General features: G+C 40.5%; 1 protein-coding gene across 1 annotated transcript in view; it reads left to right on the plus strand.

Moving 5' to 3' along the window:
* WRN (WRN RecQ like helicase) overlaps positions 1 to 26,181 on the plus strand; it is a 2,579,924-nt gene that overhangs the window by 2,059,729 nt on the left and 494,014 nt on the right. Inside the window, 1 exon segment of the mRNA XM_044059154.1 lies at positions 15,803 to 16,023. Coding sequence (XP_043915089.1) covers positions 15,803 to 16,023 — 221 coding nt within the window.

Below are 26,181 nucleotides of genomic sequence, written 5' to 3' on the forward strand. Positions count from 1 at the left end.
GAGTGGATTATACTGCTGGATAAAGGCTTTGGGTAGGTGTAGAAATGGTCCCTGGATGGGCTTCGTCCACATGGAGTATGTTCGTGAAACAGTTAGGTGAAGGCTTCGTGACATGGACAAAGGGTGTGTGTGTGTGTGTGTGTGTGTGTGTGTATATGTGTGTGTGTAAAATGCCCCAGTTGCTATATACTGGTGGCTAGAGAGAACAAATGGTGGTGGGTGGAGATACTCAGGCTTGAACCCTGTACCTTGGATGCAGGTGGCAGGGACCTGAATTCCCTATCCACCACCATTTCTAAAAAAAAAAAAAATTTGCAGATTTTTGCTTCATATTTGTTCCGTTCCTCATAAAATCTGTGGTTTCTGTATCTACATTTTTCCTTGTAAAGTCTGTAGTGCAGTGGTGCACTGGTAGCATTGCTGCCTGACAGCTACATGTTCTCTGGTTTGATTCTTGGCTGGGGTACCTTCGGTGTTGAGTCTGCATGTCCTCCCATCTTACAAAGATGTGTCTGGAGTTTCTCCCTGCTCTGCTGAAAATTGTCTTTTGTTCCAAGTCAGGCTAGTTTCCTGGTTAAATGTTTAAAAATAACAGGCATTTGAATTTCATACTTCAAATTCTTCAGAAAGTACATGGTAACACAAAACTGTTTATTCTAGCAGCTGTCTAAGTTTATAACATGAGTATTTGAAATTTGTCCCTATTTTTGGGACTGTATTCCCCCTTTATTGGCTTTGTCCAGGTATTTTGTGCTAAGGTTGAGAGCTATCTATGGTGAGAATTAATTCATTGAATGTTTGAGGGCTGTATTCCCCCTCCCCATTACTGGCTTTGTCCACATGTTTTTTGCTAAGAGGTTGAGAGCTATGGTGAGAACTGAATTCACGGAATATGTTTGGGGGCTATATTCCCCCATTATTGGCTTTGTTCAGGTGTTTTGTGCCAAGAGGTTGACAGCTATGGTGAGAACTGAATTCACTAAATGGTAACTATTTAAGTTTGTCTTCCTCTCTTTCACAAAATGATTTGGCATAGTGGTATGTTTCTCTGACTGTTTTGCACAGGGTCGCCTGGGTTAAAGACGTGGCAGTGAAATGTATGGTGGTAACAGAATTTTATTCTAGCAACTTTCCAACATTGTACAAGCAATGTTTAAAATGTGTCCCTGGTTTTTGGGCTTTTGCCCCCCCCCCCCCAATAAATTTCGGCTTTTTCCAGATTTCTTGTGCTGCAAAGTTCAGATATACAACTGTGTGTCGAGTAGATTTTACAAGGAGCTGAGAGCTGCAGGGGAACAAAACTTTAGTGTTGCTTATTGTGAGTCTGCTTGCATTGTTAATAGCACAACAGGTAATGTACTTGCTTTTGATGCAGAAGGCTGTGGGTTCTACTCCCACAGTCGATAGATGCATTGCTGATACTGTACTGTGTTGTAAAGTGTGTGGATGCTGCAGTCCTTTTTGGCAAAGATACCTAGAGTAGTAACTATGAACCTGTTATCAGTTTGCCATACAGTTCCTATTGCGATATTACTAGCTTATCATTTTTTTTAATGCATGCAACATAGGCAATTTATTCCTCAAGGGCAAAAGGCACTTTATTTGTAGATGAATAAACAATGAAATATAAAGTTGTTTGCTAGTGGCAACCTCTTCATTGTTACAGATTTCTTTAATGTGGAATTATTTAGATGACTTTTACACTTCAAAGAGTGTGCATATTTACTGATATTGGTGGACTGTAGAAGGTTGAGTAGACTTTTATGATGGAAATGTTCTGAACTGGGTAGTTTTGTCATTGATGCATGCGTTTTGTTTCATTGTTTACTGGAAAAATGTTCAAAACAATAAATTTAAAATGAACTCTAACAACTGTACTATATTGAACAAGGAATACAATTTAACACAATCGGGAAGGTGTATCAAAGAGCATGTGTATGTTTCATGTTCAAGGGGCCTATGATTTGAAAACAGCCCAAAAGGGGTCTTTGATTTGAAAACAGCCCAAAGTTAATCTTTATCTGCCACTGGCAAAATGTATTTTCTTTGAATGTGGGTTTCAATGCTGTTTCAATGCATGTGAGTTTCAAGGGCAGAGACGTTTAATGCTAAGTCTGTTTTCATTCTGAGACTGCATTGCTTTGTTTAGCAGTTATCTATTGGGGTTTGTGCTGTAAAAATGCAAAATAAAACTTTCAAATGAAATCCAAATCATCTCAGAAGTAAAGCAGTATGCATATTACAGTGTTTATGGTAAATGGGGCAAAATAACCAAGGAATGGGACACTGGAATGGTTGCAGGGAGGAGGCTCCAATCGACCATGATTTTGAGAGGGGAAGGGCAGAAAACTCAGACAGCCCTGGTTGAACTATACCTCTCAGCTGTCCATATTTTTGCAGAATGAATAGATATTTGCTTCTTATTTTTGGTTTGTTCCTCATAAAATGTGTGGTTTTCTGGCAAATCATATAGGAATGAAGTCACTAAATGACAGACATTGAGTTTTATGTTATAACCTTCAGAAAAATGCATGCTAAAGCAAGACCTGTTATTTTATCAACTGTCTTAAGTTTATACAAGAGCAATTTTTAGTAGTGTTTGTATGTTCCCCCAGTATATTTGGCCTTGTCCAGATTTCCTGCATTAACAGGTTGAGAGGTACGTGCAAATAAAATTGCTTTATAGAATTAGGCATACCCAAACCTCTCAACTGTCCCCGATTTTGGCTCAAAATGTTGCTCTTCTCCTAATAATCCGTCTGCAAAATGGCAATTTTGGAAGAAAACATGGAGGGTTTACAATTAATAAATAACTGTAATAATCAGTTATAGATTACTTTTATTTCAGAAATGCATGTTGATTCTTTTATTTTGTCAGCTGCTCAAGTTAGCAGTACTAATATTAAAATGTGTCCCTTCTTTGACAGGTTCCCAGCTGTATTGTGTGGCTATTTTATATTTTTGCATCACATTTTTGGACGATTTTTCATAAAATGGTATTTTTTTGGCAAATTAGTGGCAAATCATTGAAGACTGAAGTTAGAAAATAATGAGACATTTGAGTTTCAGATTTCGTACCTTTCAGAAAATTCATACTAATGCAAGACCTATTACCTTTCTAAGTTTATAAGAGCAATATTTAAAAAATTGTCCTTATTTTTGGTCCTTTGTCCCACTTCTATGTATGGCTTTGTCCAGATTTCTTGCTCTGAGGTTGAGAGGTATGACAAATGTGTCAGGACCATCGCTGTCAGCCAGAGACATTTCAAATTGTGACATACTTGTTGCACCCCACTCCCCCATGTAGTGACTCTGGATGTGTCCAAGCAAGGCAAGGAGCAGTTATGCAGTGTAAATGTGCAGACTATCCCCCCCCCCCCATTCAACGTAAACACAAGTACTACCATGGCTTTTCATCTGTCATTGATTATGCAGAATGCTCTGGTTTCTGTCATATTTTTATACTGTTGATATATGCTTATTATTATTCAGAAAGTGCCTTTTGCTCTGTGTTTAAGTAGCTGTGCTTTAATGACCATCAGGTAAGCTTGTCTGATATTGTAAGATGCAAGTAAGTTTTAATAAGCAGTATTGCCAACATTGAAAGCCTTTCTGTTGTTGCCATGCAGAGAATACTTACATAACTAGATAATGTATAAGCCTTGGGTATTGAAATGCATATGACAGTATTTGTAATAAAGGTCAGGATTAGATTGTTAAGCTCATTACAGACTTTACCTGCAAACTAAACAGAATGCCAATCTATCATGTGTGGTCCATATCCTGTGCAGTAATCCTTTAAGCAATATATGTTGAGCTTGTTTCTTGTTTGCTTTTCATTTTTTACTTTGATCATGTTTTCCCCATGAAACAAGTAGATAGTTGTCAGGCAGCAGGTCTTTTTTGGATAAGAAACATGTTTACAAGTGGGGGTATCACAGAATTGCTACTTTCAGCATGTTACTTGGTACTTTAATAAAGCTGAATATAAATTATAATTAGAACTGGAGTGCAAGGAGAAGTGATTTGAGTTAAGTGCTGCTTGTTTTTCTTATACTTAATTTTGACTGACATTCCAGTAATGTATTTAAAAAGTAATTTATTTTTCCTGCCTCACATCCTTTTTGTTTCCATCTAGATATTAAGTAAGCTGTCATGCAGCCAATGGATTGAAATATTTTTTTTTTCTTCTACACTTCATTTTGTCTTGATTGGACTCCCATAATGATGGTTTGGCACTCAGGGTAGCATATTTAATTAATGTTTTTGTGGTTTTGAGCATAGCTCCTCCCCTTTCTAGTTGGTCATACCCATTCCCATTGACCCCACCCATTCAGCTGTCTCCTGCAGCCCCCCTTTGATTTGAAGTCACCAGCTGCCACTGGTGCACACCCTTAAACTAATACTTTATTGAAGCACCTTTTGATTTAATTACGACATTCAGTCTTCTTGGGTAGGAGTCTTATCAGCATGGCATATCTTGACTTGGCAATATTTGCCCACTCTTCCTTGCAAAGCACTCCAAATCTGTCAGATTGTGAGGGCATCTCTTGTGCACAGCCCTATTCAGGTCATCCCACAGATTTTCTATTGGATTTAAGTCTGGGCTCTAGCTGAGCCATTCCAAAACTGTAATTTTCTTCTGGTGAAGCCATTCTTTTGTTGATTTGGATGTATGCTTGAGGTCATTCTTATGTTGAAAGGTGAAATTCCACTTCATCTTCAACTTTCTAGCAAACGCCTTGAGGTTTTGGGCCAAAAGTAACTGGTATTTGCAACTGTTCTTAATTCCCTCCACCTTGACTAAAATCCCAGTTCCAGTTGAAGAAAAGCAACCTCAAAGCATGATACTGCCACAACCATGCTTCACCGTGGTGATGCAAAGTGTTGTTTTTGAGCCACATGTATCTCTTGAAATTGTGGCCAAAAAGTTCAGCTGTGGTCTCATCGGACCATAACACATTTTCCCACTTGCTTTGGGGAGACTTGATGTATTGTTTTGCAAATTTTAGCCGGGCCTGGATGTTTTTCTGTATAAGAAAAGGCTTCCGTCTTGCAACTCTACCCCATAGTCCAGACATATGGAGAATACAGGAGATTGTTGTCACACTGCAGCCAGAATTTCTGTTGGAAATTCCTGCATCTCCTTCAGTGTTGCTGTTGTAGGTCTCTTGGCAGCCTTCCTGACCAGTTTTTGTCTCGTCTTTTCATCAATTTTGGAGGGACATCCAATTCTTTCCAACGTTACTGTTGTCCCATATTTTCTCCACTTTTTGATGACAGTCTTCACTGTGTTCCATGGTATATCCAATGCTGTGGAAAGTTTTATATACCCTTCTCCTGACTGATACCTTTCAGCAATGCGATCCCTTTGTTGTAGCAGGCAACTGTGTAAATGTCAGGAAAATCCTACTAGGACAGATGAGTTTTATTTGGGGTTAATCAGAGTCTCTTTAATTGATGGCAGGTGTGTACCCAAGAAGACTGAATGCTGTAATTAAATCAAAAGGTGCTTGAACAAAGTATTAGTTTAAGGGTGTGCACACACAACAAAGTATTAGTTTAAAGGTGTGCAGACTTATGCAACTAGCGTATTGTACATTTTTTATTTTTAATATTTTTCCCCTAACAGATTTGTTTTTCAATTGTATTGTACAGGTAAATAGGTCACGTTAAAGGTGGGAAAAGTTCTGAAATTATGTATTGTGGTCTCATTTTTTATATCACAAAAACCTGGCATTTTAACAGGGGTGTGTACACTTTTTATATCCACTGTATGTACAAGGAATTGAAAGATTTCATCTTAAAACTTACACAATAACAAACTCAACTGCAATAGTATTTGACCTCTGTCTAGTGCAGGTAAATAGATATAAATGATATTAATTTATATAGATATAATTTTCACATTTTTCTAAAGATCTTAACAACCAAGTAACACAGAAGGAACTCCTTAGCCTCATATGAAAGCTCTCGGCTAGATGAATAAAATGCTGCTGACAGTATGTGTGCAACTTGAGTGGTTGCTGAAATATTGTAAGTATTTTACAAAACATTACAAACGTAATAGCAACATGTTTACTGTGACTTATAAGATTCAGTTTAAGACCTAGAATCTAAAGAATACTACCACCATAAAAATAGTTTGTCCTAAGGAGTTTGTCATTTATACTACTTTCACAACCCCTACGGTTCTAGAATTATGAACATTGCTTTGAAATGTGCTGTGAAAAGCCTTAGGCTCCATCCATTGGAAGTTACAGTGAAAACTTCCTGAGCTCCACTGGAGTGAACGAGTTAAAATTGTTTACTCAAGTAGAGCACCGAAACCCTTCCCACATCTAGTTCTGTAGCTTTTTGGTTAAAGGTTTTATACATGTCCTGGAGTACAAGGTTTGTTGAAAACAAGCTTCTGCCCTTGAAGTTCCTATACCCTGAACTTACTTACACCAACTTTACAGTTATAAATCAGTGAGGAAAGGAAGAAATTCCACAAAACACTTATCTTTGTCTCACATGAACAGCCTGTCACGTTGTAGGAGCCTTTATAGAACGAGAAGAAAATCAACAGCCAATCCAGAACTCATGCAAGTAAGGGGCAAGCTCTGTAAAGGAATTATACATTGCTGCTTTCATATAGAGAAGGTAACACAAATAAAGCATTTTTTTGTTTCCCTTACTGAAGACAGGCAAACTAATCCTGTTACTAAGTAGACAATACCCGCATGTCTGAGTTATTGTATTTCTAAATGCTGTTTGCTGTTAGGTTAATTCTTACCATGGCCTGTATACTCCAGCTCTGCTAGAAGATTCACAACCGCTTCTTTCTTTTTTCAGTTGAACTTTAGGGTTAGAAAGTACTGCCTCTATACTATTTAAGCACAACAGAGCATTCAGTCCTGGAACAGAGTAGGGTTTTGATTGAAAATCCAAATGTCTTTCTCTCATCAGTTCCACCCTTTTTTCACCTTTTATTTAACAACTCATTACTCATGCAGTTCATTGTTCTGATGACTCAGCCCTTAAGAGTATGTGAAACTTTCATAAGACATACCATAATTCCAGATCACCTGATCCTTAAGCCCAGTGGATCTTAAGAGCAACAGACTAGGCAGCTGCATGCAGATGGGTTGGGTCTTCTCTATCTTAGTCTTTTGTCTTGCCAGTTTTAGATGAAAAATAACTCAAATTGGGAGGATATGCACTTTCTTTTAGGTGACAGAACTTCATGTAGAGACTGGAAGTAATTCTTTAATGAACTGACTTGATGATTCACCCCTCTTGATCATTCAGGTTACTCTGTAACTTTCTTATTCTGGAAGGAGCCTGTGTAACTTAGAAATGTGTGCTCCTCTTAAGCCTGGTGGGACCAAATAGAGATGCATGCCATGATCTTAGAAACTCATTTTGAAGAATTCACAAAATGGTACTAGAAGGATGGAATCTGCATTGAATTATCAAAATAAATTAACATAAATTATATAATATATCTGAGTCAAACCTTCAAATTTTTGCATTATTAATGAAAGTATGTTATACAAAAGAAGTATTTTATTGGGGTGGCAAGCCTCTCCTGGTTCTACACACCGCAGCAACTTTAAATATATTAACACTGAGATTGCACTACAGTGGGGAAAATAAATTCCCCTCATCTCACTGTCACCCAGTCTTGGGGAAATCATTGTCAGCACTGTTAGTGCAAGACACAAAACCTTAATTCCCTGTCACCTTACACTGTAGTCTTTCAGTGTAATTTTTTTGATAAAATTGACATTGATGGGTTTCATTCAAAGTGCAGAACTAATTTACCCAAGCGTCCAGCCACTGCAGATAGACCTGTCAAAGATCATCTAATATGAGTACACACCTGCATTATTTACAGCGATGTTCATCTAATTGTCTTTTTCAGACTGTCATTTTTGTTTTATATTCAGAATTCCATGAAAATCCCTGGCTTTGATTTCACTGTCTCAAGCCTTGATGATTACTCCATATGAGAATGGTACCATTACTATTTTCCCGTTTACTCCCAAGAAAAATTTCTACTCCATCAACAATTAAAATTTGTCCTTTTCTAGAGCTGAGAAAAGACTTAGAAAAATTATAAGCACTTGACTTTTAACTGATTATACTTTCATCTTGCTGTCCCTCTATCTATGCTGGATGTTTTATTGGTTTTAATAGACAATCTAAGCTTGACTCAGAAGAGTCCCAGAAGGAGCCCCTCTTCTTTTTGACACGTACATAAGAGTAGTTTGTTTACTGGGCGTTCATTTCCAAACACATTGCCAGTTAACCATGGTTAAAATGTTTCACTGTTTATTCATCAGTGCATATGATTTCGGGGAGCTCTTTGCTCATTTTATTAAATCAAAAAAAAACGTGTTTCTGGAAAACCTACCCACCAACACTATAGTAAGCATCTTTGCAGGGAAACAAGCCAGACTTTGCTGCCCACCTTAATTATATGTACTGATTCCATGTTTCACAGAATTGGGGAAAGGAGAAACTATTAGCGAGCACAAGGATTTCGCACAAACATGGATTCGACAATGCTTAATAATGTATTCTCCAATACAGCACAGAACTGGACTTCAACAGAAAGCACACCCACGTAAACAGCAATCGTAATGTCAGTTAAAATCATAGTCTAGAAAGCATAAAACTTAAATTTGAGCAAAAGAATTTATTAAAACCCGACTCCCACACCTAATAGAACTGCTTTTTGATATACAGTAAAGGGCAACTAAACAAAAGATGTTTGAAGGAATAGAACATTTAATGACTATCAATGAAATGTGTTCAGACAGAACAAAATCAATTCTGTGTTAGTGGAGTGCAGGATAAGTTCTAAAACAGATGCTGTATGCTGAAGACTTTGTTGCATCACTTACTGCTTTAAGGAAGTGGGTAAGCATTTTCTTGATCTAACCATGCCATGTCTTTTGACATGAACTTTGACTCTCTTTCTGCTTATTTCAAAGTGTTATCTGTACAGGAGACGTATGCTAGTGATACCTGGTCTTTGTCCATATGTATACCAGATATTTTATAGATGAAGACTAAAAATCAAGAATCCCCTTTGGCAGAGCAGTTGTGCAGGATGTACTACTCTGAATCTTTACTCTCGATTTCGTAGCATTAATTTTTGGGAAACTAGCTAGAACTCTTAACCTCTTGAATGACATTGTCAGAAAACCTGTTTGGGTCACATAGATCCTATAAAGATTGATCTTCAGGATTGCTTGTTCACCAGGCCATCTGTCCCTGCCTTCCTTTAATTGAAACCGTCTATTGTTTTTTGCAATAGTATTTTTGTGTTTTTTTCCTTGTCTTTTTGTTGGTATCATTTAAGTTTGCTTCACAGAGCTTTTTTAATAGGCATGAATTTTGGCCCCTAGTGAAAATGAATAGAGAAGATCACCACTACCTACTACCCTTTCATTACGTGTATGCTTGTCTCATTTGTCAAGTGTGTGTGTGTGTGTGTGTGTGTGTGTGTGTGTGTGTGTGTGTGTGTTGGAAGGGGTTCCTTGTTGAGAACTGCATTCAAGCTTTGCTGGAATGCTACCTAGTTGAGTCAGTTTAGGACCTGATGACTGACATGCCTATGAAAGTCCATCATATTCATCATTATCTTCATTAGTTTATCTGTTTGGGCTTTGAAGTTAAAACTGGATGATGTGCACACTGTTGTCCTGCACTTATTGGCAACCTCATAAAGCTTTGTAGCAAATTACTGTATGGCATTTTTATTCCAATGTGTACTATTTCCATACAAAGTGTAAAAAATCTTTAGCAAACTGTGACTAGTTCATATTGACCTAAAATGTATTTATGCTTATTGTATTAACTATTGCTTTACTGTTTACTCATTTTATTGTGGAGCTTTTCTCCCCAGGTCTCTGTTGAAAAGTGGAAATTTGAATACCCAGTTGGACCATCCCTGTAAATAAATGTAATAAATAAATAATTTAAGAAGTATCCCTATTTTATACAATCATGTGATTTCCAACTGAAGATGTTCTTCGTGTTTCACTGTTGCAGTCATTACATTTGGGTAATCCTGCTGGCAGGTTGCCCTCAGTTGGCCTGAATTCCAAAGTCTTGGGTCCTGCATCGGCTGTCATCGCCCCTTCCCTGACGTCAGGTCGTCAGGGGTATAAAAGAAGCAGCCAACGCCATTTTCTTTAGTCTTTCTTGCCGCGCGGTGCCCAAAGCAGAAGCAGTTCTCAAGTGCCGGTCAGCCGACTCCTGAGATTTTCAAGTTCGAATTTCAGATCCAAAGTCTTCTGTAAAGCTAAGTACCCCGTTGGGGAAACTTTTTTCTTGCTCTAGAACTGATGTCATAAAAAGTTAATAATTGTATTTCTTGTGGGAAGCAAATACCTCATAAGGACTTTCATTCTTACTGTATTCCTTGCCTAGGCCCTGACCATAATTTTCTGGGTTGTCAGTTTTGTGCTAGATTTAACCAACGCACAATTAAGCGTCGGTATGATTTTGCTTTAAACTATTTTGGACGCAGATTTAATTATCCAGAAATGTCGGAAAGCCATCCGACTACCGGAGTTCACAAAAAACGCAAAGAAAAAGAAAGACAGCCAAGACCCTAAACTGACGAAGCTTCTCCTAAGCCAGTCGCCGGTTCTCTGTGAGGAGCTTTCGCAGCCCTTGACGACCGCTACTTGAGTCGCAGGCCGCTACGGACTCACACGTGGAGTCGGCCATGCTGCTGGAAACTCAAGGTATTGGAGCCTCGGACGCTAACCCTTCAGATGGGTCCGGAGCCGCTGAGCAGGCACCGGCTTCTGAGGGTTTATTCAGACCCAAACATCTATACATTAAACCGACTTCAAAGGCAAAGACTAAAGCACCTTCAAAGGCAAAGAAGCAAACGTGGACAGGCCTCCATGCCCAAAAAACAGATGCTCAAAATGGCCGAAGACGGATTACCTTGATCAGGGGTGTTCCCATCCCCCTCCTTATAAGAGGCCTAGGCAAGAGACTATGAATTTTCAGATCAGGTTTCCATTTCTTCTGATTCCTCTTCTGATCAGGAATATTCTATTCCCCCCATGAGGATTCTGATGCTGAAGAATCCATACCTTCAGCTTCTCCTGAGGATTATTCTTTTGGGGAAACCTTACATACCATGAGGGAGCATTTCCACTGGGAGAGCCAAGAGTTTTCAGAGTCTAAAAAGAGGCTCTCGGATTTCCTGTTACTACCTCGGCACAAGCCACTAGCCATCCCTCCTGTGTTAGACATTGTAGATGATGTGTTTTCGGAGTCTAGCCTTACCGCTGACTCCTTACCTCCAGCTCCTGTTAAGCATGACAGATATAACAGGGTTCCTGACTCACATAAATTCCTTTTTAAAAAAAACCTGCTGCAGACCCAGAAACTATTTCTCAGGGTCCCAAGGGAGTTAAGGCTTCCGCTGCAAAAAACCCTACCCCTTCTGACAGGGATTCTAGAGCACTGGATATTTGGAGAAAAAAGGTTTGCACATCTGCTACCTTGGCTATAAGGCCCTTAAACTGTCAGTTTCATATGCTCAAATATCAGCAACGTCATGGCATTGCTTAAACAGAAAATGTTGTTAAACTCTGAATGTGCAGAAAACAAGGAGATGCAGGATATATTGCATGCAGCTGAACAAGTTAGGAAGCATACTTTGCAATGTGGTTTTGATTCTTTAGAGGCCTCCTGCAGGGCCGCAGTTACAGGTTCTGTAATTAGAAGGCATGCTTGGTTAAATAAACAAAATCTGCCTGATCATGTTATAGTTAAATTATTAGATGCACCTTTACAGCATGATACTTTGTTTGGTGTTAAGGCAGAAGAGGTGTTAAAGAAAATGGAGGACAAGACTAAATCTATGCAAACGGTCAAAGATTTCTTACAAGTACAGCCACCTAGGTTTAGTAGACACTGGCCAACAAAAAATTGGTCCTTACCTGTGTCAGACAGACCTCAAAGGGGTAGATCCAGATGCCCTAGAGGCAGATCCCAGGCGCAAGGTTCATACAGGCCAAAGCAATGGGGTGCTTCTACCTCCAAAAGTGGAGAGGACAAATCACAACCATACAGGAAACAGTCCCAATGACTTCCCCCTGCCTGCACCAAGCACTTATTTCCTGGCAGCACCCTCAGTGTGAAAATTAGCACTTTTTTCCGAAATTGGCACATTATAACCCAGGACAAGTGGGTTCTAAATATCGTGTCACAAGCCTACAAGTTCCATTTCCATACCCTGCCAAAGGCAAATGACTGGCCAGATCTGCCAAAAAATCAGTTTGCAGAGGCACAAAAACAAGTCTCATCCCTCATGGACATGAGGGCCATTCAACAAGTGCCAGAGCAAGAGCGGTGGAAAGGATTTTACTCGACTGTTCTTGGTACCCAGAAAGGGCAAGGCCTGGAGGCCAATACTGGACCTATCGATTCTAAATACATTCCTGGATATACCAAAATTCAAAATGTTAACTTTGCAGCAGCTTCTGCCCATGCTGGACAAGAACGCTTGGCTTGTAACTTTAGACCTAAAAGAGGCATACCTGCATGTCCCAATCAGACAAATATGCAGAAGATACCTCAGATTCAAGGCTGGCTCAATGCATTACCAATTCTCTGCACTGCCCTTTGGCTTATCTACTGCGTCCAGGGTCTTTACAAAGTGCCTGGCACCAGTGATTGCATTCTGCAGACAAAGAGGAATACAAATATATCCTTACTTGGATGACTGTCTAATTCAAGCAGAGAACAAGGACATCCTTCTACAGCATCTGGCGTTTGTGAAAAAACATCTAACATGCCTAGGGTACACAGTCAACGAAAAGAAATCAAAACTAGTACCCTCTCAAGAGATAATATTCCTGGGTGCAAGCTTGAATACAACTGCCCAGATGGCTTATCTCACGCCAGACAAACAAAGACAACTGACTACCTATTTCAAAATGTTAGCAACAAAGGCCCAGTTATCTGCAAGAATAAATCTGCAGGCTTTGGGCTTCATGGCATCCTGATCCTACTAATTCCATATGCAAGACTGCATATGAGGAAACTTCAATGGTACCTAAAAAGTGTTTGGACTCAACATTGCCACAGCCTGGAAACTATAATTACTCTCATTCCGTGCCTGCAACAGGAGTTTCGATGGTGGGCAAAGGCTTGTCACCAAAACAAGGGACAGCCGTTCACATTACCCCCAGCCAGGCAGACACTAACAACGGATGCGTCAGATTATGCCTGTGGGGGCCCACATGGCAAGAAGATGCATTCAGGGAACATGGACCTCAAACCAAATACATCTGCATATCAATCTAAAAGAGATGCTAGCTGTTCAAAATGTCCTGACAGCCTTCAAGGACCTACTTCATCCAGGACAACTACTGATAAAGACAGATAACACCACGGTCATGTGGTATGTAAACAAGCAGGAGGGCACACATTCTTACCCCCTTTGCTGACTAGCCATGACTTTGTGGGACACAGCATTCACTTAACAAGTACATCTGCATGCACAATTCCTGCCAGGAAGGAAAAATACTCTGGCAGATGAACTAAGCAGAAACCTCATGGATCCCTACGAGTGGCAGCTGGATCCGCAAATCTTCAGCATGATAACAAGGAAATGGGGTTGCCCGGACATAGATCTGTTTGCCTTCCCTTGCAACTGCTAACTAAAGACATTCTGCACAAGGATTTATCACAGACAAGCATGGAAAGCGGATGCCCTCTCCTTCAGCTGGAAATACCTACCAGTTTATGCCTTTCCCCCTCTGCCTCTCCTCCCCAAGGAACTCCTAAAGGTCAGACAGGAGAAGCCAAAGATGATACTGATTGCACCAGACTGGCCCCGCTAGCACTGGTACCAAATATTAAGGAGCTTGTCTCAATGCCCAGCTTGGACCATACCTCAAGTACCGCATCTACTGTCCCAGCAAAACAATCAGATCCTGCACAGCCAGCTCAGGACTTTAAACCTGGCAGCATGGCGGATAATGTAGTCATACAAAACACACCTCTCAGCAAAGCTGTGATGGATGTCATTTTGGAAGCCAGAAGGCCTAGTACTAGAAAATTTTATGCTGGAAAATGGAAGAGATTCTGTGCTTGGAACCAGGCACAAGGAACAGATACAGCTGTGCCAAATATTCCTCGGATTTTACAATACTTAACTGAGATGCTGGACAAAGGCATATCTTTCTCATCTATTAACATTCATGCCTCTGCCATTTTGGCTCATTACAATGCAGAGCCACCAATCTTTTCTCATCTCTTATTACAACAGTATATCAGAGGAGCCAAAAATTGAAGGCCTCCAAGGAGATCACCAATGCCTGCGTGGGACCTCAACTATGTCTTGGAAAAACTCACCCTGCCTCCTTTTGAGCCAGCTGCTACTGCTGATATAAAGTTTTTTATCTTGGAAAACAGCTCTGCTCCTAGCAATAACTTCTGCAAGACGAGTTTCAGAGCTACAGGCACTCATGGCTGTGGAACCTTTTATCATTTGTTATCCGGACAGGGTCTCCCTGAGGACAAACCCAACATTTATGCCTAAAGTGGTGTCCAGTGTGGCTCTTAATCAAACCATTCATCTGCCAACTTTTTATCCAAATCCACAGAACAAGGGGAAGAGAATTCTGCATTCTTTGGACATACACAGACAGCTTAGATTCTGCTTGGACAGAACCAAAGTTTTCAGAAAGACAGAGCAATTACTAGTGGCATATGCTGCAGGATCACAAGGAAAGGCCATCTCGAAGCAGACTATTTCAAAGTGGATAGGCCACTGCATTCATTTCTGCTACTTATACCATGGCAAGCCAGTGCCTAAGGACATTAGGCCACATTCCACCAGAGCTGCAGCCACTTCAGCAGCCTTTCTCAGAGGAGTACCAACCAAGGACATTTTAGAGGCAGCTACTTGGAGTTCAAGTGCACACCTTTACAAAGCACTATCATCTGCCACTCTACTCAAAATCCAGGGCAGGCTTTGCCACTGCAGTCCTGCAGGGTCTCATAGCCGCTCCTAATGCTGTTTAGCTCCAGCCTCCCAACCATAGCTTTGGGAATCTACCCAAATGTAATGACTGCAACAGTGAAACACGAAGAACATAGTATAGTTGTGTACACTTACCATAAATGTAGATGTTCGAGTGTATTCACTCTTGCAGTCCAGGTTACCCACCCGCCATCCCCACTTTTCTTCTGATGGAACCTATCTTTCCTTCTCTGATTTACACAACCTATGTGGTATATTTGCTTGTGGATGAAGTTAAAGTTTGTATTGCTGCGTGTTGTTTTATATATACATATAAATTTTGACTACCCTTTTAGGGGGCACCTGACATCTGGGGCAAGAAAAACTAAAGAAAATGGCGTTGGCTGCTGCTTTTATACCCCTGATGACCTGACGTCAGGGAAGGGGCGACGACAGCCAACGCAGGACCCAAGACTGTGGAATTCAGGCCGACTAAGGGCAACCTGCCAGCAGGATTACCCAAATGTAATGACTGCAACAGTGAATACACTCGAACATCTACATTTATGGTAAGTGTACACAACTGTACTTTAAGAGGTGGTTCCATTTAGTGATTGTTGGGGGAGTGTTTTGCTGAAATGTAGTACTCGGAAATACCAGAGTAGTGTTAGTGTTACCTGCAGCCTGAGTTAGTCTCTAAGATCTGATTTTATGGTGAGTACATATAAATGCTTTTGCCAGTAGTGTTTCAGAAGTTAGAAATTGCTAAAGAAAATGAACTTAAATGTTTTCCCTCTTGCTTTCAAGATACAAGTAAACTTAGAGACATAGCAAACCTGGTTCCTCATTACATTGAGCCGTACCTTATTATCCTGACTGTGACATTGCTGGAAAGAAAGCTTCCTAGAGGAGTATTGAAGAACAACCAAAATGCAGATGATATGCTAAAAAGCATCAGACTGGCACACTTCAGCAGAAGAGCAGATGAGAGTAAGTTGGAAACAGAGCTGAGCTGGATTGAAACTGAGGTAAGTTCATTGAAAGTGAGGACTTTTTTCTGGATCGTGGAACTGCCTTTATTTAAAAACATTCCTGTAAAACATTCTTAAACGCTATCAGTTTACAGAGTAAAGGGACATAGTTTTGCATGTATAAGTATTTAATATTTTGAGAAGAATGCTTAGTTAGTAGGTTACATCATAGGTCCTTTAGAAAATGTTACATTGCTTTATATTCATATTACGGAATGCTACATGGCATTGTATTCAAAGCAGTGTTTGACAAGTCTTTTTGCTCCTTATTTTCAAAAAAAAGGGTATTCATAAAAGTAAGGGGGCACCCTTCCTTTTTTCACCCCCCATCACTTTTTTTGTAGGACACAACTTTTCTGCCACTTGTCATAGCCATGCGACTCATGGCTTGTTGCATTTTATTATTTTTTACATAATTTAATGTCATATCTTCATTCATTTTCATTTGAAATATATTCAGTTTTATTGTCCCCAGTATATATGACAGAGGGGAAGATTTTCGATGGATTTGGTATAACATTTTGTTTTTTTCTTCCACTTCAACATTAGAATGCTTAACTATCTGATCCAGTAAGTGGAAATTTCAGCCTTTTTGGTATAGACAGTTTGGCACCCTTCCCCTTGAAGGTAGTATCTGTCACTATTTCATTATGTCAAGTATGTCTTGAGTATATATTGACATACTTTAAGAAGTGTGCATATTTGGCAGATGCTCTGTCTTGGACCCCAGCTTTTGAAACCAAAACTTTTTTGAGGGGTTACAATCCAAAATTTTGTTTTCACCTTTAGATAAGGAGGTTGTCTTAACCTCTGCTTTTGAGGCCCTCAAACAATCTGATTAGAGAGGGAATTATTTAGGTACCCCCTTAAAAATCTCCCAGATCGTTTCAAGCCTAAGATTCAGAACATTTAATTTCTGTTTTCTCAGGCCATATAGAGAAATTAGAAGAGACTGCAGGAAGAGAACCATAAGAATGAATTATCCTGTCTTAAAAAAAAGGGGGGGGGGGGGCAGTTTACAATTTCTAAATGACTATGCCAGTATACTTTCACCTTTCCCCTCCCCTCCTGCCCCTAGCTTTCAAAACCTGTCCCAACAACTGGCTTTGCCATATCCCTTTGGCAACAGTTTTTGACACCCTCATGGATGTTAAAGGTGGTTTAGGAAGGTTACAGTGGACAGTATATACAGAAACCTCCTTTCAGGGGAATTCCTCCACACCCTCCAAATCAAATCGTATATTTTCCTAAGGTTCTTCAGCACTTGTTCACCCTAAGAGTCATAGCACCAATGTAATTTAACCACAGGGTAAATAATTATATTCCTATATATTTCTGGTACCAAAGAAAGAGCCTTCTTGGAGACCAGCTGTAGATCTTTCCTTCCTAAATGTATACGTTGAAGTTCCAAAAATGCTAGATATTGACCCTTTTAAAGATTGTTTTCTCCCATTCGTAGGAAAGGTTTATGTTAATACTGTAGCAAAACCACAAACAAAACATAAAAAATATAAAATACCACCAAGAAAGAGCCACCGATAGAAAAAACTGGAGTTTAATAAACACTTAGCGCATCGGCATGAATGCCTTTCCAGTAGTAAACCACATCGCACAAAATCAGTTTAAATACACTCACTCATTAACATAATTATCTATCATCCCTCAATAAAACAATGAAATATTCAAATTACAGATTTCCAGTTGCATTCCTTGATGAGCCCAAAAGGCACCAAGGTACCATACTTTAAAATAGTTTCTTTTTTAAGCAATTTTTCCTTTACACTCGCATGTTCCCCAAGAAGAACTTCACCCTTCTCCAAAACACAGCCTTTTAACTCATAGGGTTGGAATTATGAGACTGTGAAAAATGAGAACCTAGTGAGGTTTCTAATTTTTTATTTTTCATATCTTTCACATGTTCTTGTAGTTGAATCCTAAAACTTCTATAAGTTTCCCCTGTATAAAACAGATTGCAGGTGCACTTCAACACATAAAATAGCTCCTTCAGTACAGCAAGTATAATAACATCTTAGAACAAACCTAACCCTATTAACATGTGGAAAAAAAGCAACTAAATATCCACAAATTGAACATTTATTATAGAGAAATGTACCCTTTTTAACTGTAATAGTTGTATTCATACTACTGGGTGGGAGACAAAAGTGGTTATGTACCACCATGTCCCATAAATTTCTAGCTCTGTTATACGAAATTTTAACTTGCTTAGGCAACAGATGACATAATTCTTTATCCCTTAGTAGCATAGGCCAAAATTGTTTGACATATTTCACAATTTCATTTATAAGTATATTAAAAGTGGTAACAAAATAGACCTCTTTCTTAGTGGTATTTTATATTAATATTGTACCTAAAGAATGCATGCCATCACATTCATATAGCCTTTAGTTTTAGGAAATTTCTTTTTTTTTCTGAATGTGGATCACACTTTCAGTTCTGTCCAGTACCCTTTAGGTTATTTTCTGCTCCAGGGGGTACGTAGTGTTTAGCTCCAGTCATAACTCATTGCAAGTTGGAAAGCACTTTTTTTCCCTTTTTGAATGACTTACCTATATTTGCAGAGTCATCTTCCAGAGTCCTTATCATGGGTTTCATCTTTTCTAACCAATCTGGGATTTCATATAAACTTTCAGAAATCATCCTTGATTTCTGTCATACAGGATTATTGTTTATAGACTGTTCTTTAGGCATTCTGCAACGAAAGTGCTTTGTGTTGCAGGAGAAGTATGTTTTATATGGAAACTTTCTTGAGCCTTTCATCTCAACCTTAGACGTTAACCAGAGAGTTTTTCAGGATTTTGGGGTTCATTACACCTATGCTTCTCTTGATTTCTCTTGCCAGATTACACATGACATAAATTTTGAGGTATCTTAAAAACAAATGGCCTAATGCTTGCATCCGTTGGATTTTGAGATAACGGTCTTGGGCTTTATATTCAAGAAACTGCATCAGTGGAGACTGCATAGACAGCTAGATTCAAGTCTGCCTTTTTTCTCCTTAATCTCCAAATAAGTCTGTTACTACAGATACCTCAGATTTAGCTTGGGAGCAGTTTCTTTGAGGGTTAAGGTTCAAGGTCTGTGGAATTCTTCAGACAGACCAAAGCACACACGAGATAACAGGCTGTGATCTACTCCTTTTGATCTCGTTATCGTCTGTGTTTCCATAGACCTCTCTAGATGGTTAAAGATAACACCACAGTGATGTGGTACTTTTACTAGCAAGAGGAAACACTGTGTAACCTCTGTGTAGACCATCTCTGATCAATTAGAAGTTGGCTCGTAAGCACTTTTAAACCCTGCAAGATTCTTGCATTTTGTCAGGGCAGTATATAGGGGCAGACAAGCTGAGCAGGTCCAGGACAGAACCTCATGAATAGAAACTGAACACAGGGGTCTTTGAGGAATTTATTTTGTTGTGGAAAGCACCTCTTTTCAAAACAGACAACTTAAAAGATACTTTTTCATTCACTTGAGTGGAAATTCTCCTTTTTGTTTTTCTACCCTTTCCACTTATATCCAGGGTAATTCTAAAGATTTTGGCCCAAGTAACACTGGTTGTCCTTTTTATGGAATTGGCCAAGTACAGTTACTACAGGCCTCCTCACAATCTGAGTTAACTCACACACAACAAGGAAATTTAATATACCCCAAATTAACACATCTTCAGTTATCGACCTAGATGATTAAATTCTGATACCTTTCATGCACCTCTTTTTGGAAGACACAGCAGGTGGTAAAGGAGGCAGTAAGTCCTGCTAATAGAAAATATTTTTTGACATGTGAAGAGTTTTTCTAGTTGGTGCCTAATATATAACAAGGGCCCTGTCAGTGATATGTACCACTGGTGCTCAAAAATTTGTGAGAGTTAATAACCTCTGGCCTTTCATACTCCTTTACAAGGTATATATTGTGGCCATTTTAGTATGTCTGCACATGGATCCTGCACTTTCTACAAAGTTGTTAGTAAAACACCTTTTGTAAAGAGAGTTACTCCAGAGACCATCACGCTAACAGTTTGCTCCTTGAGGGGATTTTAAATTTCTGCTGGAAAAGATAACCACAGCTCTGTTGGTACCTACACATCTAACGCACTTAAGGTTCATTACATGCAAAACTGCTTATCTGATGATGTCTGTTTTCATCTGATTCAACCTTTGGGTTATCGAATCCTAGCCGATCTGACCTCAGTTCCTTTCAGAAGCTTTTGATCCAGGGCTCTGACGCTTGCCCTGCCTGTAATTCTATATATTCCCCCAAAATATCTCAGATCTGACTTGCCGTTTTATCCAGAAGGATGTGGACTTCCAGGGCTCTGACTTTATATAGGGAGAGATAAATGATTTCTTGTAAAGCTAACATAACTTGGCATAAATCCCTATCTGATCAAGTGGGTGGCCAACTGGCTCACTGACAAGACCCTCAAGGTCAAAATAGGTACCTCCACCTCCAATAGCCAGACCTGTCACTAGTGGAGTTCCCCAGGGATCTGCCCTGGGACCCCTACTGTTTGGCATCTACTTCTTGGAGGTCCAGGCAAAGATAAAAGGCCTGTGGCTGACCAAGTTTCCAGATGACTGTAAGTTGGGTGCTGTCATTGACTCTCCAACTGATGTTGACATACTGCAAGAGGGTCTCCCAGCAACTAATGACTGGTGCCAAAGTCATGGCCTCAAGCTAAACACAAAAAAAAAATGTATCATTATACCATTCGACAAAAACATGGCCCCTGCTGATTACCACATCAATGGCAACCCCCTAATCACACAACCTGTGGTGAGAGACCTGGGTATTCAGGTTGATAATCTCACATTCGACCATCATGTAGCAGCGGTAGTCAGAAAAGCCTTTTACTTGGTTCATCTCATAAGTAAAAGGATTGCTCCAGAAAAAAAGAGGTTATTACCTCTCTGTACTCCTCCCTCATTAGAGTAATAATTGAGTGTAACGCCCCGTTTTGGTATGTACCTCTCCAAACATCTGCACCAACTGGAAAGGCCACAGAAATACCTCACAAAGAGAATTCGTGGCCTCATAACATCTCTGCAATGTTGACAGGCTCAAGTCACTGTCACTTTACTCTGTATCGTACAGATTGCTCAGAGGTGATCTATGTCTTGCCTACAAGGCAATCTCTGACCCTGCCCTACTAGAGATGCTTCACATCTGTAAGTCTAACTCCTCGTGCACTACCTTCTCTAAAGGCCTGAATCTAATATGCGACTTCAACAAACCTGCTGGAGAGACAGGCTTATCTCCCAGAGGCTGCCCCATCTGTGGAATAGACTTTCCATACACGTCAAACAGAGTACCTCACTGACCCTCTTCAAGTCCAACCTTGATGAGTGGATGGGAAACCACAAATTTGTCCCAGGGATTCCACCTATGTCCCTCACTGACAGGGGCAACAGGTGCTGACTGAGGTTTCTTTTTGTGGATGAACTCTTGGCTAGGCTTGTAAGGGCCCCAGGGCCATTAGCCTATTAACCTGCTACGATCCTCTGTCAATAGGATGATTCAGAGATTCCTATAGATGCAGATTCAACTAGGGATCCTCCTGATGCCGTCCCCTTCAGGCATCCTGGTTATGGGTCCAGCTGCCTTTCCATTGGCATTATGTTTTTTGATCCAAGCTTTGAATCCGAAGCCTAATGGATCCCAGCCTTCCCAGAGCACCTACTTCAGAGCCACTAGTCCTCTCGACTTTGACTCTAATAATATCCCTTACTCGACTCAGATTCTGTCGGATCAAGGCAAATCTCTGTTTGACTCAGAAGTTTTTGGATCCATCTCTTTTCCTTGTTGCTTCTACACTTGATAGATTGACTCCTTTGTCAGCCCTGTAGCCTTAGTGGGTTGGAAAAGAAGATGCCACTCATCTCTTTTTCAGATTGGAGGAGTGCTTCTTCAACTCTGACTGCATCCTGAGCATTTGAGGTAATTGAATGGATTCTGTCCACACTGAGAGAAGTGTCTCTGCCATGCTTGGCTCTGTCTTGACCACCACTAAATACTGAATTTGATTCCATGTGTTCTGGTCAGCTGGTACAGTCAGCCTGCTTCACTTGTGGGTGTTTGCCATGTGAATCTCTAGTCTGATTCTGTCCCTTTCCCAGAAGCCCAGATGAGGCAGGGTCATAAGAAACAGACTTGTAAAAGGAGAAACTTAGACTCCTCTCCAGAGTCAGTCACTGAAGACACAGGCTTTGATGAGGGTGAAGAGTCTTTGTACTCCCCTCTAGAAGACATCACCTTTTTGTGACATTCCTGAAATCTTGAAACAACAGGAGAGTTGGCCCTTTGACACTCCCTGTCCTGAGAAGTATGTGTTCCTCAAGGCATTTGGCACTGGCTCTTCTACTTTTTGGATGATACCATCCCCTGATGATCTTATAAATTTAGTGGCACAATGGGAGTGGAAGGAACCTGATTTGGTGGAGCCAATACCATGAAAGCTGAATGAGATTTTGAATGCCCCTAGGAATAGGATAAAGTGGAACAAGGCTCCCACAGTGGATGCCATGGTTGTTGTGGCAGACACAAAGAAGGGTGTCTCAGATGAGAGTACATCTGTCCATCCCCCTTATAAGGCATCCAGGGCATTGTTCAGGTACTAGAAATCGATGTATGCTTCAGTGACCTTTGCACTTAGAGCACTGCATTATCCATATGACGCATGTTCAGACAGACACAAGGAGCTGACCAGTCCCTTTTGGATAAATTACCAATGGTCATTCAGAAATCAGTGGAGTCCCAGTTGTCTACCCTGCAGTCTATTAAAGTATCAGTGTGCCTGCTCTCTTAACGCAGCAGATGGTATTGCCAGTGCAGCAGGCACTGGCATTGCTGTCAGCCGGCATGCCTGGATGTGCTTATGTGACTTTGCAGATGGCTTCAAGATGGTATTTATTAACTCCCCTTTTGATGGTTTGAGATTCTTCCAACCAAAGGTGAAAGAAATGCTCGCCAGGAGTGAGCAGAAAGTCAAGACCCTGTCTGCTGTTAGAATCCACTCTCTCATCCCACAAAGGACCTTTTTTAGGAATCAGAAGGGGGGGGGGGGAGTTGTGGTTTTGGAAATCCCAGGGATTCAGTCAAGACTGTGGACAGATCCCAACCCCCCCCCCCTTGCAAAGGTGGGAATAACTTAATGGGTGTCATGCAAGAGGTAGAGAAGGACCACAAAATCAAGGGTTTATGCCTGCACTCTCAAGCCTGGTGGGCCATCACACAAGATTCATGGGTGCTGAGGATAATCACCAGATGCTACACTATTCACTTTGTTCCCCTCCACAGAAAAACAGAAGGATTCCAGACAAACCACCTGGTCAAATGGAATCCATAGCAGCAGAAGTAAAAAAGCTGCTGTTGAAAGGATCATCCATAAGGTCTCCCAAGACCAGTCTAGATCAGGAGTGTCTTCCAGGTTCATTTTAGTTTTGAAAAACCAGGGACCTTAAGCCAGTCTTGGACCCAAGCCACCTCAATCAACTTATGAAACAGACAAAATTCTTGTTGTACACACTTTAGTCCATTATACCTTTTCTGAGGAAGGATGATAGGATGAGATCTACAGAGGTCCAAGACACCTACTATTATATTAAGATATCAAGGCAGTCCAGGAGATTTGTCCATTTCCAGCTAGAAGTTCAGGGCACTGCCATTTGGTCTCACTGCAGCTTCCAGGGTTTTCACCAAATGCGTTGCAGTGGTAGCAGCATATCTCAGCCTGCAGAGGTCCAGGTGTTTATGTATTTAGATGATTGACTCCTAACCGGACCGACCAGGGATCTATTGATCTGGTACAAGAACTTCTTGCTCCACCTTGCCCCACAGTTGGGGATTACAGTCAACCATGCAGAGTCCGTTCATATAGACGCAACAGATAGAGCTCATTGGATGCCAAGTGGACACGAATCAGATAGCCAAACTCCCAGAATCCAGAATATTGTCCCTGTATCAAATAGCTTCTTGTTTCCTTCAACACCCCTCTCTTCCTGCAAGACTTATTCTCTGGCTGCTGGGATTAATGGCCTCTTTGATCACTCTGGTCCCTCTAGCAAGATATTACATATGCGTTCTATAATGGACTCTGTTGGTTCAGTGGTCGCTCATGTTTCTACCACAAATGCTTATCTCACACCATTTTATAGGAATCATATCAGTTGGTGGTTGACCTCCCCAGTCGTCTCCCCTCTACCTACTGTAGCAACACTAACCATGGATGCTTCCCTTCTGGGGTGGGGAGTTTCAAAGGGAAGACATTTCATGGTTCTTGGTCACCTACCAGTCTTCTCATCAATGTTTTGAAGATGAGGGCATTTCTCCTAGTGTTGCAGGCCTTTAAGGACTTCCTCCCCAAGGTTGTGATCTCCAGAGAGACGGACAACATGTCTGTAGTCTGATATTCAACAGAGAGGAACCTGATCATATCCACTTTGCAAGAAAACCATAAAAGTGTGACAGTGGGCAATGACTTCCTATTGCTTTCTCATTGTAATGCACATTCTAGGGAGTTCCAGTGTTCTAGCAGATAAATTAAGCAGCTCCATTCTTCTCCCTCACAAGTGGTCCCTCAGTCAGACATTGGTGACACAAAGCTTCAGTCACAGGGGCCAGCCTTGCTGCAGTCTTTTGCTTTGTACCTAAACAACAAGTGCAGCAGTTGCTTTTCCATGATCTCTCCACAGGGTCAAGCACCAAGGGACACTCTAGTCCACAGTTGGCCCCCTGGTTTCCTTTATGCCTTTCCTCCCATTCCCTTTATAACAAAATTTCTTCAGAAAGCTGGAAGGTGCAAGAACAGAGTAATCCTCATTGCTCCCTTTAAGTCCTGGTAAGTTTGGTTCCTCTTCCTCTAGTCTCATATAGTACATCTACTCTGGGTGTTGGAAAATCATTCAGATCTTCAGACTAATCCGTCAATGCAGTCTCACCAAGACCACCAATTCTAACAGTGGCCAGAGATACCAGGCTTTCTTCTCTGGTTTTCCACATTTTATCTTTCTCACAAAAGCAAAGAATTAGAAATGTTTATCACAGCAAATAGAAAAGGTTTTCTATGTGGGCCTGTTCCAAGGAAATGGATCTCTTTTCAGGCCCTCCCATCCATCCTGGACTTCGTCAGACCTTTTCCAAAAAGATCCAGCTTCTTAACAATCATGGTATAGTTAGCGGCTCTTTCCAATTTTCACATTGGGCAAAATTAAACCCTTATTACCTCCCTAAAGACTTCAAAGCTTTTCTGAAGGGAGCCTTCCTTTTAAGACCCCCTGTTAGGGATCTGGTTTCCCCTTGGGACATATGTAACTTATCATGCTTCATGCTTTAACTGAAGCGCCTTTCAAACATGCAGCTACAGTAGACTAAAAATATCTTTCTGAAAAACTTTCTTTTTGATAGCTGTTAGTTTTGCAAGGAGAGTTTAGGAATTGCAAGCATGATCCTGTAAACCTCCATATATGGTCTTCCATAAGGACAAGATGTCCTTCAGAATGAATCCTAACTTTTTTCCAAAGGTAGAATCTGAAATAAATGATTCGGACTATCAATCTGCCAGAGTATTCTTTCAAAAATTTTCTAACCATGGAAAGTGTACTCTGCATTCGATAGATGTTCATTGACAACTCCGGTTTTATTTACACATGACTAAGCGTATTTGAAAATCTGATCAACTTTTCAATATGCTCTCTAAAAAATTGGTCAAAATGTATTGAAAGTCATTCTATCTAGGTTGCTTTCTGAATGTGTATTTGTGTAGGAAAAGTTGGGTTTATTTTTACCTGAAAATCCAAAGGCTAATTCTACAGAGGCAGTATCTACTTTTACTGTTTTTTTGGGTAGAGTTCCTATTGAAAAGTTTTTTGCTGCATCTGATTGGTCTGCTTTTCACACCTTCTATCTCAGTGCAGGCTGGATGTACAGTTAAGATCCTGTTCATCTTTTGGCTGCACTATTCTCAGGAACATCATTTCTTGATACCACCCCATTTGTCATGGTAGCTTTGGAATTTGTCTCAAAAGTTCGTAGGTAGGTACTAGGCTATTGGCCCTAGGGCCTATATAAGCCTAGCCAAGTGGTACCCTGGCTTTTACCACCTAAAAAAATTATTTCCTGTGCCCCTGTCAAGCAGAGCCA

This window comes from Protopterus annectens, chromosome 17.part0 (assembly GCF_019279795.1).
Source record: "Protopterus annectens isolate FY-2018-M chromosome 17.part0, PAN1.0, whole genome shotgun sequence".
Lineage (NCBI taxonomy): Eukaryota > Metazoa > Chordata > Ceratodontiformes > Protopteridae > Protopterus > Protopterus annectens.